Below are 13246 nucleotides of genomic sequence, written 5' to 3'. Positions count from 1 at the left end.
TGAGAGTTTTCTTTTTTGTTTTTGCCAGCCACTTTGAGACAGTTATGAATTTTGTTTTGGGGCATAATTAGACCAGAGTTCGACTTTATTCTCTGCCTGCTTTAATAAATTTGGCAACTTCATCCACAGAGCTTACTTACACTTGGCAGGTCGGCACTGTTGTGTAGAAATTATTAAGTCAATTTTGAATGCGCTGTGTTGACTGTTCCCAGAAACAAACCTTCGCAAAAGTCAAAGTGCTGCCTTTAGTCTGACGGCCTTTGAATAACTCACACAGTGAGAGCGTTCAACTGATAAAACTTCCAGTATTTTTATTCATATATACATATATCTCCAGCCCCCAGTACCCTGGCCTCAAAAGAAAGTCCATACAGATGATGAGTACGTATAATATATATATCTTTTGACAGTTTTACAGCTTCTGTACAAGATTGTAGGTTTCATGGAGATCACATCTACATCAGCAACATCTTTTTCTGTGTCCGAAGAACCAAGAACGAGCATATAGGTGAACGTGGGAGAGGGAAGAGGGTGTAGGGTAAGGGTCAACAGACAGGTGAAGGTGAGCATATACAGAAGCAGGTCCATTGGGGTAAACTATTTACAATACAAACCATTCATACAAATTAAGCTCTAAGATATAGAATTCATGACATAACTTTATTTATTTTATTTTTATTTATTTATTATTTATTAGAATATGTGACAATGAGGAGACCCTTTAACCACGGCTGAGAAACAAAACTACTGCAGACTTGTAGGCATCTAAAACAGCTCCAATCCAGGACCAATACTTACACTCTGAACACACAGGTCTGACAGTGTCGCTCCCCGGTGTGAACAATGCCCATTCCGTTATTATTATTGTTTTTTTTAATACATTTTTTTAAATGATAGAAAACATGCAGGTAAGACCTGCCCCCATGGTCAGGATTTGCCTCGAACTCTCAGCACAGACCACCTTGTCACACGCTGCCACCTGCAAATCTGTCTCTGGGTTGGAAGGGCCTAGGAGGGCTTGAGGGATCTGGAAAGTTTTCAGAAACCCCTTTGTGTTTTATTGTTTTTTTTTTTTTTTACTTTATGTGGCCCTCCAGCCCCAGCGGGTGCCACTTGGGGCAAGGCGATTTGCATCCAACACAGTTTTGATCTAAGGCCTGATCTAAGGGAAAGTCTGACACAGTGTCTACCTCACGTTTAAAGTGCAGACGTGGGAATGGGGGATACACATGAGAAATCTGGAACGTCCTACTACTGGACTTACTAAAAAGTCAAACAGAGAACATCGAACAAACAAAAGGAAAAAATAACACATCGAACCCAAATGTACGTCATCACTGCCCCACGCGGTATCGCTGCTAGAATAATTTTTAAATGAGGCTTTCGTATAGTTGTACGTTGTATTTATGAAACAGTATAATAATTCAGTCTAAACCATTAGGAACCTTTTTGGGACAGTAAAGTTGACGAGATGCTTTTAATTTCATGGACGGGAAGAATTCCCCTCCCTGTGCCTTCTCGTGCTCTCCACATGAGGCCACTGGCGATGTCAGCCGGAGGGAAAGTAGGGCGTGTCGCTATGGTAGTTGTAGTCCGGACAGACCTTCTGCACAAGCTTGTAGTCGGTGCTGTAGAAAGAGATGAAGATGCAGATGACCTTAAATGGTTTGGAGCAAAGCCAGGATACGTGACTCTGCGTCTGCTCCTGGAAGCACGTCTTGGATGGGTCGTGGTTGCAGAGCGTGTTCTTAGAGCCCTTCTCCACCTTCTCATACTCTATGCGGCAGTTGAAGGACTTGGAGTCCTTGGCGTCAATGACGGACTGCTGTGCCGTCAAGTCGAACTCCACAATCTTGGTCGGCGGAACCAGGCTTACAGAAACGTTCCCCTGGCCAGTTGAGTTGTGGCGGAAGTAGACGCTGAAGGTTCCATTGCCATGGTCGACGATTTTGCCGGTGATGAGCAGGTTGAGCTTTACTGTCTTGATGTTGGAGTGGAAGTCCCCCCATCCGAACATCTTCTTGAACTTCCCGGTCTTTACCATGGGCCGTCGCTTGGCCCGGGGCCGGGAGTCCTGCAGGTCTGTGGAGTTGCGGAGCCAGTCCCAAAGGTCCTGCTCAGAGTAGGGCTCAGGGGTGTCGTACCTCAGGTCCAGTGCCGTGGTGTTCTCCTTGCCATGCAGAGTCTGTGAGAGCAGCCGGCTGATGGACAAGTCCTTGGTGTTTTCTGTCCATATGTGTTTTAACGTGGACTTGGGGCTCCCTGACTTCAGAAGGTCCGACTTCCCTGGGATGGAGGCATGGGCACTGGAAACCTTAGATGAAAAAAGAGAGCATCTGTATTTAGCCGTTCTTCACATATTTGCAATACTCAGCATAGTACTACGTTTACTTTAGCAGAAAAGTACTGTACTAGCGTCGTACTACCAACTGCTGGGCTAGACCTAAAAATAAGACAGAACATCTCATTCCAAGTTGATAAAAAGAGTAGCATAGTTGTAGGTAACAGTAGATGTACTAGTTCCATCTTCACTGTTTGTGCTGATAATGTTATAGCTATGATAAGATAGATATCAGCATTTTCATCACTTCCCCATACAAATGAGTTTCTTTGTTAAACCAAGTCTGTTGCATAAGAGTAAAGTGTACATTCAAGCTCATGCTACTACAGCGCTGCCAACTCTCATGCAATGAGCGTGACACACGCACCGGACTGTCTTCACACACTCTCACGCCATACCTTCGATTTATTAAAGTAAATGTAAACAGCAAGAGCAGGCAAATTAAGTTGTGTCTATTCAAACAGAAATGTTGGAAGACTGTGTACGTGGCTGCTGTGGGCTTCACTGACAGTTAATGGGGAAAAGGGGGGTAGAGCCCCAAGTAAGAATGGAGCCTACTCAAGTAAATGTGTAAATAAAGCCTTTAGTCACACACTCCCGATACACATTGTATTTCTCAAAATAATTTGTAGGCCAATATGCCGCAGTGCCCAATAATTCTCAGGCCGGGTAAAAGTAGCACCGCATGGTATGTCTCTACTGGGGTCCCAGAACCTGGAACCTAGAAACTAGAATTAGCCACGCAATAGCTAATCAGAAAATAGCAGTATTGTATCTGGGTAAAATGCAACACAACGACCAATGAAAAGGCATCCTGGAATTCTTCACATGATTCTGCTATTTGAAATTTCACTGTAAGTCATCTTCTGTTTTAATGACACAAACAATGACAACTTGACTGCTGTTGCCAAGAATTTGGCAAAGATAATTAGCATCAGTTATTCAATGCTGAGTGTTGGTAGCCTAAACTTTTACAGCCTGGTCACCTGTTCAGAACAAGTATCCTAGGTCACATTTCCTTATCACAGGATGACTGACGTATTAGTGGAATGTCTCGAAAACCTGAGAGCCCTGTGTTCTCCACTATTCCACAATTCCAAAATTACTTTCTATTAGTGTGTCTAAATATGAAAAGCCAATACCTGCTACTTGGCGGAAGGTCATTTTTTGATTTGTCAACAAGCTCAATAAGTTCATATTAAGTGTTTTAAATTAAATAAAAGAATGTCTATGACAAAGCTATTCAGTTTCTGGTGATAATATCTAAGTGAAAGTACAGTGATTGTGTCCTCTGCACCACCCTTGGTGAGCAGTGGTGGCCTAGGGCTTCAAATTTGTTAGGGCCAGGCTTGCCCCAAAACGACGTACAATTGCTTGATTCTGTGTCCACCAGTCTGTCCCATAGAAGGCTGCTGCATTTTGAATAACAATCACACAAAACCTAAAACTTCAATTATCTACCTTTTTTAGAAAAAGAAAAAAAAAATGTTCTACTTCCTTCTGTTCTGTGGTCTGAAAATGGCTTGAATGAAGAATGGATGAGGAATGGATCATTTTTGACAACTTAATTCCGTTATTGAAAATGTCAATCACGGTGGACAGTATAGTATAGGCACATAGGCATGTACAGTAAGTCATTTATTGTCCACCCCAACACTGCACCTGTACCAACATCGGCCGCACACACCCCAAAAAAAATCTCACTCCAAGGTTTTTGGGAAAGTTGGCAGCCCTGTGCTACATTGTTAAAAGTGTTTTGCACTGTCAGATGTTTATTGTGGATTTGAAGTTGCTGCAGAAAAGACTGACGAACTTGATTGTCTCCAGATTTGATTTCCCGACCGTGTTGACAGACAGGGCCCATTCGGGAAATAAACTGCAGTCAAAGCATTTCGCTTTTGCACTGACCGCCTCCTCCCGCCGTGCAAGATAACGAGAAGACCCCACCCACCACGTCCACATGAATTCGGTGGGCATTCAGTGAGTAAAGAGCAGACTATTAGCCTTGGAGAGCTCCTTGAATTGATGATTGATGAACCCCCGGGCTTTCTCCATTTAGCGCAGATGAGGGGAATTAGGTCCGCACCAGGCCCGGCCGAGAAATGTGACATTGATTGCCTGATTTCTACTGTAAAACGTGACAGCAGATCCGTCTTGCGACGCTTTTTGCATTTCGCGGCCAGCCTGCGGGATCGATAGTTAGAAAATAAGGTTTCGCTACCAATCTGACAGGGCCTTTGGACAGAATTGCCTCACAGTGCGTGTCAGCACAGGGGTGATCCAGGGTGGCTTTAAAACACAGAGAACGTGTCTTTACAGCTCGCCCACAGGTTTCGCTGACCAACGGCAGGGTTGGGGGTGGGGGTGGGGGGGCGAGAACAAGAGAAATCAATACGGGACCCCCCACCCTCGTCCCCCTGGGGACTCTTTGAATTGCAAATTTGCGAAGCGGTTTGGACCCAGAAATGAAATCCTGGGGACCGGTGCATGTGTGCCGCGCGCGCGACGATTCAGCCTTTGATTAATTTGTACACCCCCAAGTAGAGCGAAAGGCTCAAAATCAATCTGAAAAGCGCTGCTAAAAAGCCCAGTTACTGCGTGTGTCATCGCAGGGAACCATTTCTCCCCCTGACAGGTACAAGACAATTCATTATTGTGATGCATGACCTTTTTACTTTATGGCGCCGCGCGCTCTTCATTCTCCCTTTCTCCATTGATTAAGAACTCAAGGGAAGGGGGTTTGATTATTTATGGGGAATAAGAAAAACTAAATGGAGACCAATTACGCAGAGGCCACACCTCACGCTTGAGGGCGCGGTGACGTGTTACGCGGCCGGCAAATAACTATTAAAGGCCGAGGTATTAATTATTAACAGATAGTACCTTGAGGTGTACAACCACGGCCATGTTCCTCATGTATCACAAAGCATGTTTATGCAACGTTCACAGCGGTGTGGACAGGGGTGACCAGGGGTTAACCATGTGGTGAGGAAGAGACCCTGGTTGTGGTTAATCAACCGCGTTGAGCACTCCGTAACTGCACCCGAAGGTGAATCCTCATGACATCCATTTGCCGAATGGCCGTGAAACTGAATGATGGATTCCGTATTTTGGTGCCCTAAACTGAGGTCCACGACTGTTCTACTCTTTTACATTTTACAGCATTTATCAGACGCCCTTATCCAGAGTGACTTACAATCAGTAGTTACAGGGACAGTCCCCCCTGGAGCAACTTATGGTTAAGTGTCTTGCTCAGGGACACAATGGTGGTTAGCGGCATTCGAAACCTGGTTCTTCTGGTTCACAAGCGAGTGTGCTACCAACTAGGCTACTAACACCCACTCTTCAGGACAGTTTTGTGTTGTAAACCTGGAATAGAGGGTTTTGTGCCAATGTGAACCAATGATAGACAAGTAAGACAAGTGCATCTGTCCAATAGCCTACGGAAGGTGCTCGTACCCGGAGGTGTGCGGGTCTGATTTGGTTTATTTGGACTGAGCATTTAAATGATGGACGTACTCTGAGAATCGTCCTTCAAGAACAGTTCATACAAGACAGACATGTCAAGGACCCGACATGGACAAAGCACAAAAGTCAAACATTTATACACTCCACAAATCTCTGGTCCGAATTTGGTAGCATGACACATTTTTTTTTAACCTTTCATTGATAAGATAAAAAAGCCTCTTCCCTCAGACTCATTCCTTCAAAGGATTTAATGCAAAGTGGAAACTAAATGACTAGAATCTTTGCACTATGTACAGTGTGTGTGTGTGTGTGTGTGTGTGTGTGACTGCTCGTCTCAGGCCAGGAGCCAGTCTGGCAGGCCGAGCGACACGCCGGCAGCTGCAGCGTTCACCTGCAGGGTAGGCGCATCTGGTGAACGCGGGCTGGCCAGGACCCCCCTCACCTCCCCCTCAGAGGGCCGGCCAGCCGCAACAGCTGGCCCGCCCCGGGCGACGGAGACCACCGGGTCAGCACCAGACGGCCATGTACGCGTACAGGGGGGCCACAGCCAGCTACAACACCGCGCCGCGGCTCGCGTCACGAAATGGGAACGCGCCAGGCGTATGGGCCGGATTCAAGCGGGAATGGGGCAAAAAGAGATGTTCTTCCCGTGGCCTTCGTCTGCCTAATTACGAACTATGTCCAAATATCGCACGTTCATTTCACCAACGTGCTCATGCACAAACGATGCATAATAAACGGCAGCCACGCTTCTCCAACGCACGCAAGGGAGTAATGAAGACTTGTTTGAAGACAGCAACAGCGCTGCTAAAGAGCCAAGTCGCCCTGAAAGACTCGCAGCCTTCACTTCACCCACGGCTCCGAGAGCTGCGTCTCAGAAAAAAAAGGATGATTGTCTTCCTCGCAGAAGGCATCTGCAGAATTCGCCTTCTAATTAAAGCCCGCAGATTAAATGGCATAATTACCCCGACTAATTTAAAAAAATGCAATTATGATATTTAAACACATTTGAGTTTCCATCTGAATCATAATTTGCAGTAATCAAAGTATTAACACGCATCAATAAGTCAATTAGGAGATTTGTTAGCTGTAGTGTAAACCGCGGCGCGCGTATAATCTATTGGCATTACGTGGCGGACGTCGGGCGTGCACCTGCTCCCAGAGTCTCCTGGAACCCTGTCACCATCACTAACTGTATGTCCCTAAAACACGGGAAGAAATAGAAGCAGCGTGAGCCTGACACTGTTCATGATACAGCTGGAGTGTCAAAGAACCTTGGAGAATCTGAATGAGCTGAGATTAGGTTCTCCATGTCTGAAAAGTGTCTTTCTTCACAAATTAATGACAAAAAAATTAAAGACATGCAAAATGTTTGTCTGATGACTAGAAACAATGTTGATATAAAAAGAATGTAAATAGTACCAAAGTATGTTCAGTGGGGCTCTTGAGTCTATATAAAAATTATATTCACAGTTCAATAACAGAACAAGTCAATAACACAGAAGTACCTACTGTTGATTTCTCAAGTCTATAGTACCATTGTGCCTACAGAAGGGTTCTACAGCCTAATGTATCAGTAGACTTTAATAGAATTGTGTAGAACAAACTGTGGGGTTTTAACTGTATAGTATAAAAATATCTACAGGAGCACAATAGTAGGAACCATAGTGGTGGTTCCAAACAGTTTTAGAATATAATGTACGGTGTGGATCCAAGGTCTGTAGAACAAGCATAATGTATACTATGGTAGAAGAGTCTCTATGGTGGGGTTCTAAACTGTTTTCCTTACATATTCCAATAGCAGCAGTGGTTCCACCTTCTGCTTGCTCGAGTTGCGCGGATCCTGCTTCTCCAAAGCTCTGAACCTTTTCATTTTTTTATTCTTTTTTATTTGATACATTTCCCACCGGTGCTTATTTCCAGGATTTAATAAGATCACGACTTCAGTCTGTCCGATGAATGAATGAAACAGGTGCTTGTCAGGCTACAGAATGTGCTGCATCCTTGTTTCGCAGCGTCACTCGTTGTCCCTCCCAGGCTGCAGATTCAGAGGACAAAAAAAAGCAAAAGCTGCACTTCAGCAGACAGAAGAGTCTGGAGCAGGCCGACAACAAACAGCCATCCCTACCCCCCTGTTCCGTACGCGGCGGAATATTCTCTTCTCCATTACCCCAGGCGACCGGCTGCACGGCCATTCGGAGGGAAAAACGACAAACGGAGGAGAAAGAAAAAACCAAGATGGATTCCTTGAGGGGCATGCACCCCCCCCCCCCTCCTGGTTTTCCGTATTTGGTCGTTTGTGGAGGAGCAGCGGCGCGGCCAGGGCCCATTACTGACATGAGTGAGCGGGGCGCCGTGGGCCGGGCCACCGGTGCCGGAGCGGAATCCAGAGCGGCGGAGGGGCAGACAGCTGTTACGGCGGCGGTGTAATATCGCATTGTGTCCACGCGCCAGAACTGCCTAATGGCCTTGTAAGAAGGCTGTTAGACGCGCCATTAAAGCAGACTTTTTTACTCCCGGCGTGTGTGTGTGTGTGTGTGTGTGTGTGTGTGTGTGTTTTGTGAGTGTGTGGAATGACCACAGGCCCCCTGATGCATCGCTGCTTCAGTAATGACATAGTCAAGTGAAACACTGCATTTCACAGACATTGCCCCCAACTTCACCTTAGTCAAAGCACCCAAAATTTCCAAAGCATTCCCAAAAGGCCTGATCATGCACACATATTTTTTTAACCTTATGAAACTACTTGGGGTAATAACCATGTAATATCTTCATAATAAATGTGCAACTACCTTTATATAACCAGAATTTTTCCATTATGACTCCAAAAGTCATTGGTATGCTTAAAGAGTACTAGATTAACAAATAATTGCACTTGCCAGCATACGTAAGGGTCTGATTCGAAATTCAAAAATAAACATGTGATGGAACTTGAGAATGAACAAGCTCTACAGCCGCCCTGTCACCAGCCAGAGTCAAATACAAAGCTCAGCACAAAGCAGAGTTATGCTGAAGGTGCGCTGTCTGCAGAAGATAAAATATATATATATATATTTTTATTTATCTGTGCTCCTGGTGGCTCAATGTGTCCAGGACTGAGTCCAATCCTCAGTTCAATACTAAAAAAAAACCCAGACACCCTGCATTGTGCAGCTCTCTCTCTCTCTCTCTCTCTCTCTCTCTGTGTGTATTCATGGCGATGTATGCACGTCCACACACCTTAATGCAGCTGCCCAGCCTTGAAATTGGGTTGCATCAAGGTTCTAATGAATGTTTCAAGTTTTCTTGCATGCATACTGTACACATGTGTTAGAGTCTTCTGTGTCTCTAAGACACCTGAACAGTTCCCACTGATTCCCTGGGAATAAAGTCCAGGCTCAGTGCAGGGGGCTTGACAAGGGTCTACACCATGGGCAGCTACCACCTCTTATTCAGTAACAAAATGTTTTTAATATAATAAATATTAGGAATTCATGCATTGGTCTGAATATAATAATAATTCTGTAATGAATAACTGAATATGAGGGCCTGTTCAAATAATAATCAATTATGATGAAAGTTATGAAAACACTTTATTTTATTGTTACGCATCTATTCATGTGTATATATTCAGATAATGTTTATAGTACATATGATACAAATAATTTATCTGAAAAGGGCTTTCCTGCACACATATTGATAAAATATTAATAAAATCAAGAACCAAACGTGTTTCTGATCAGAAAAAAAGTTTAAATAAACAGAACACATCTAGTACAATAGTATCAACAGCAGGGTTCTAAACATTAGAGAATCTCCCTCTGGGATTAATAAAGTATCTGTCTAGTAACTACAGTGCTTATTTAACTACAGTAACTACAGCAGTTACACTTTCTTATCAATCACTCATGTTAATGAGCATCTCATCAAGCGGCTTTTCAAAGCCACCATGAAGGTAAAAAGAATCGACTCTGAAAAAACATCCAAAATACTCCACTTTCTCCTCATGCAACAAATACTAAATATGTTTCGTGTGTTGGATCCTTCTTGACTCCATCTTAGTGTCCACCACTTTTGACTGTTGCAAACCGTCTCCATTGTCCAACTTAAGGTGGTGGAGAGAAAGCAAGAGTGCGAAAGACTGCCATAACTGCATGTAATTAATAATGCATATTTAAAATTGAATGCATGTTTTTTTGTAATGGTTATGTTGCTGGTGTACTGCTGTAACTCTATGGCTGCGACCCCGTGATGCTCTCCTCACTCCTCGCGCCCACTTTTCCTCCAGATTATCCCTGGGCCCAACCTTCCGGAATGGCCGTCCACGTGCGGTAGGAATCCTGATGCCGGCGTGTCCCGGGGCCTCATAAATCAAAGCGGGCTTCACTTTGTCAGCACGCAGATGGCCCCGGCAGCGAATCACCCCAATTAAGACCCTGGGAAGAGGAGGAGAGGCGAGGAAGAGAGGGCACCTGTTCGCCTGTCGCATCCCTGCCTCTTCTGATCACCGGCGGCGGGCCTTCCTCCGAGCGACTTCAATGGCAAATTAATGACGGCAAACAAAGCCGGCCCGAGTCTCCTCTCAGCTATTTGCGGGTTCATTCTCTTTACACTCGGGTCCCTCTGAACTAATCTTCAGTGTCACACTTAATGAGATTTCTTTTTTTTTTTTTTTAGGTTGGAATAATGAAGAGGAGCCGAGCGGCTCCGCACAGAATTATTATTCTTATTCCTATTTTGAACTTCTTAAGGGCGCACTTTCAAGCACCTTTCTTTTTCTTCATCGTACCCAAACATGCACCCACATCTACAGCAGAAAACATTATACAAAGGCATGTGCTGTCCACTGTGAATTGTGGTTTAATTAAAAAGAAAAATCAAAAAACGTTCCAATTTGTCAGGACACTCATGTAATTAATTACATGAAGCTAAACGTAATGTCATAATTCATCATGCAACGGCAAATGTGACATATTCGGCTAAATTAAATTCCAATTAGCTCGGCGAGTACCATTAGCATGAGGCTAAGTACTGAAACATAATTAATTTGATGTGTGAATATCTCGGACAGAGGAAAGTAACAGAGCTGACTAGAGGAGGAGGAGCTACAGCGAAAGAAAAACAATTAATCCAATTTTTTTAACCATGGTGTAACAAAATGTTACATTTCTTTATATTCTCCATCTTAAAGGTCTGACCAGTCCAACAGTGGGCAACTGATGTTTGGCTAGTAGATGCTGGCTGGTCCACAAGTGTGTCTCTAATAAAGTGGCCATTGGAGTATATTAATTCATATACAATTTAACACAATTATTAAACCACAGGTTTTTTTTATGTGGTATTACACACACAGAGACACAAAACACACACAATCTTCCAAAATATGAAACCAGCATTGGTTGGCCTTTATCAATGCAGATTTATTCAAAATGCATCAAAGCAAAGCAAAAAAGACTTTAAAAAATCCTGGCTTTGAATGACACGGCGCGAGAGAGGTGAAGGGTGGTCGGCTGTTTTTTTGGGGGGTTTTTTTCTCCCAAAATTGGAACACATGGCGGGTAAAGAGCAGCGTGACACCCGTCCTCCGTTCGAAATCAAATTAAGCTTGTAATCCAATAAATTGCCATTTCTCCGTCAAATGACCCCGCGGGACCTCATTTGAAATCCATGACAAGCTTTAATCAATATGATTTAGTGGTCGAACACACGAATAACCGCGAAGAAACAACGGGAGGCAAAATAATCATGGGCAAGAGAAGGAAAGAATGACAGGCACATGCCGGGTGGGAGGGGGCATCATGGGAAAACCCTGGAGGGACATTTAACCCAGAGTCAGGGATCAATACTGCTCATTCCAGGGCCGCACCATGATCTGCACAGTAATCGAAAGTCTGCTTTTGACATCTGGCTGTTTGTTAATATTAAAAAGAACCATAGTGTCCCAACCATATGAGCTGCCCTGTTTTCAACTGTAAAATTACACAGGCATATCATGAAAAGGAATCTGATTTACTGTAAGACAATATTAATATTAATGTCAATGGTACAAATGCATGGGACAAAAAACAAAATAAAAAGTTGCAAAAAAGCTGCAGTGCTTCATGATGCAACTCTTTTGTGACGAACATATCACAATGTTAACATAGAGAACCGTCCGACTGTCACACCTACAAGTGCATGACATGAGATGGCACAATGGCCTCTTAGTGTGGTCTGCACTGTGTGTGAAAAGCAAGGAATGAGGGAAGGTGTGGCCTATTTAAATGACACACTAATTACATGCGAAATGAGGGTAATCAGGGAAGACAAAGGCCGTGATTAGTGTCACCTGCAACAAATCTAATATCTCAGGAATGTCTGTAGTGTGATGTCATTGTTAGTGTGTCATGGACAAAATCTATATTTCATCATAATGCAAGATTATATTCTATTCCGACTCTTAATTGCTTAATTAATACACGTGAACAAATACAACTGTGTCTGCATCATTGCCAGACTCTGATTGGATGTCTAATGTGTTTATTTTATTATTATTGAGCATTAAAAATTCATGGATTTGGTTGACACTTTTGAAGTAAAATGTCACATTTTGGAATAATTTGTTTTTTTTTAGGTCACATTTTGATGTTGCACACACTGCAGCACTATTTCTCAGCGCAATTCTAGCCTTTCGCACCACTTACGAAACATGTTTCAAGTATGCCGCGGGGCCTTCTGGGATGTTCCCTCCCAATTTAACGGCAAACCAGTTGTCCACAGAACAACTGATGTCTGGCACGCGTTGACGGGTAAACAGTGGGAGGAACATCATGAGCATTCGAGAGCAAGGCGCGCGAGATCATCTCCAGCTTTCCTCCAAACCCACGACGAGAAGACAAATGAAGAGCAAACACGAGGCGTCGTGGCGCCGGCGCGGCGAGGCAGCTGCAGGGGCCGTCTGATTGAAGAAGCTTTTTGTTTGCCGCTGTGACTTGCGTTCTGATGCCGTTCTCTTGATCTGGAAACATTATTTTCCATTTTTCCCGGGCGAAAATGAATAAAAGTTTCCGTGAAAGTAATTGAATAATGCACCACGGCAAGAACCAAAGCGAGTGATAAATAGCAATTTCGCAAAAGAGAGCGGGTGGGGGGGGGGCTTTCTAATGAAATGTTAAGCAACGGAACCTCGAAAACATTCAACCTTATCACTTCACTCCAATAACATTCCACCAAATTGCTTTCCGTTCAGCGCGTGTTTCCTGCGTGAAGCCGGCCGCAGCGGCGTGCCGGGCCGCGTCCTGCGCAGACAGCTGCCGGAAAAAGGGCCTTTTCGGAGTGTAAAGCCTCGTAACCTTGAGGGTAGGAGGACCAGCGCGCTGACATTAGCGCGGGATCAGCAGCAGCCCGGGCCCGGGCGCCAGATTAGCCCTTATCAGGCCGAGCGAGGCCTGCGCGGGAACAAGGAGCGAAGGCCCCGCC

At 44.4% G+C, this 13246-nt stretch overlaps 1 protein-coding gene across 2 annotated transcripts in view; it reads right to left on the bottom strand.

Moving 5' to 3' along the window:
- Positions 1 to 285: 285 nt before the first annotated feature.
- The window catches only part of nxph1 (neurexophilin 1), a 28415-nt gene continuing 15454 nt past the window's right edge, over positions 286 to 13246 (bottom strand). For both annotated transcript variants that reach the window (XM_028964080.1, XM_028964081.1), the window contains exon 2: positions 286 to 2314. In XM_028964080.1, coding sequence (XP_028819913.1) covers positions 1550 to 2314 — 765 coding nt within the window. In that variant the 3' untranslated portion in view covers positions 286 to 1549. The remainder of the gene's footprint in view (positions 2315 to 13246) is intronic.

This window comes from Denticeps clupeoides, chromosome 20 (assembly GCF_900700375.1).
Source record: "Denticeps clupeoides chromosome 20, fDenClu1.1, whole genome shotgun sequence".
Taxonomy (NCBI): domain Eukaryota; kingdom Metazoa; phylum Chordata; class Actinopteri; order Clupeiformes; family Denticipitidae; genus Denticeps; species Denticeps clupeoides.
The sequence above is the reverse complement of the archived record's forward strand: the minus strand, read 5'-3'. Positions and strand labels throughout refer to the sequence as shown.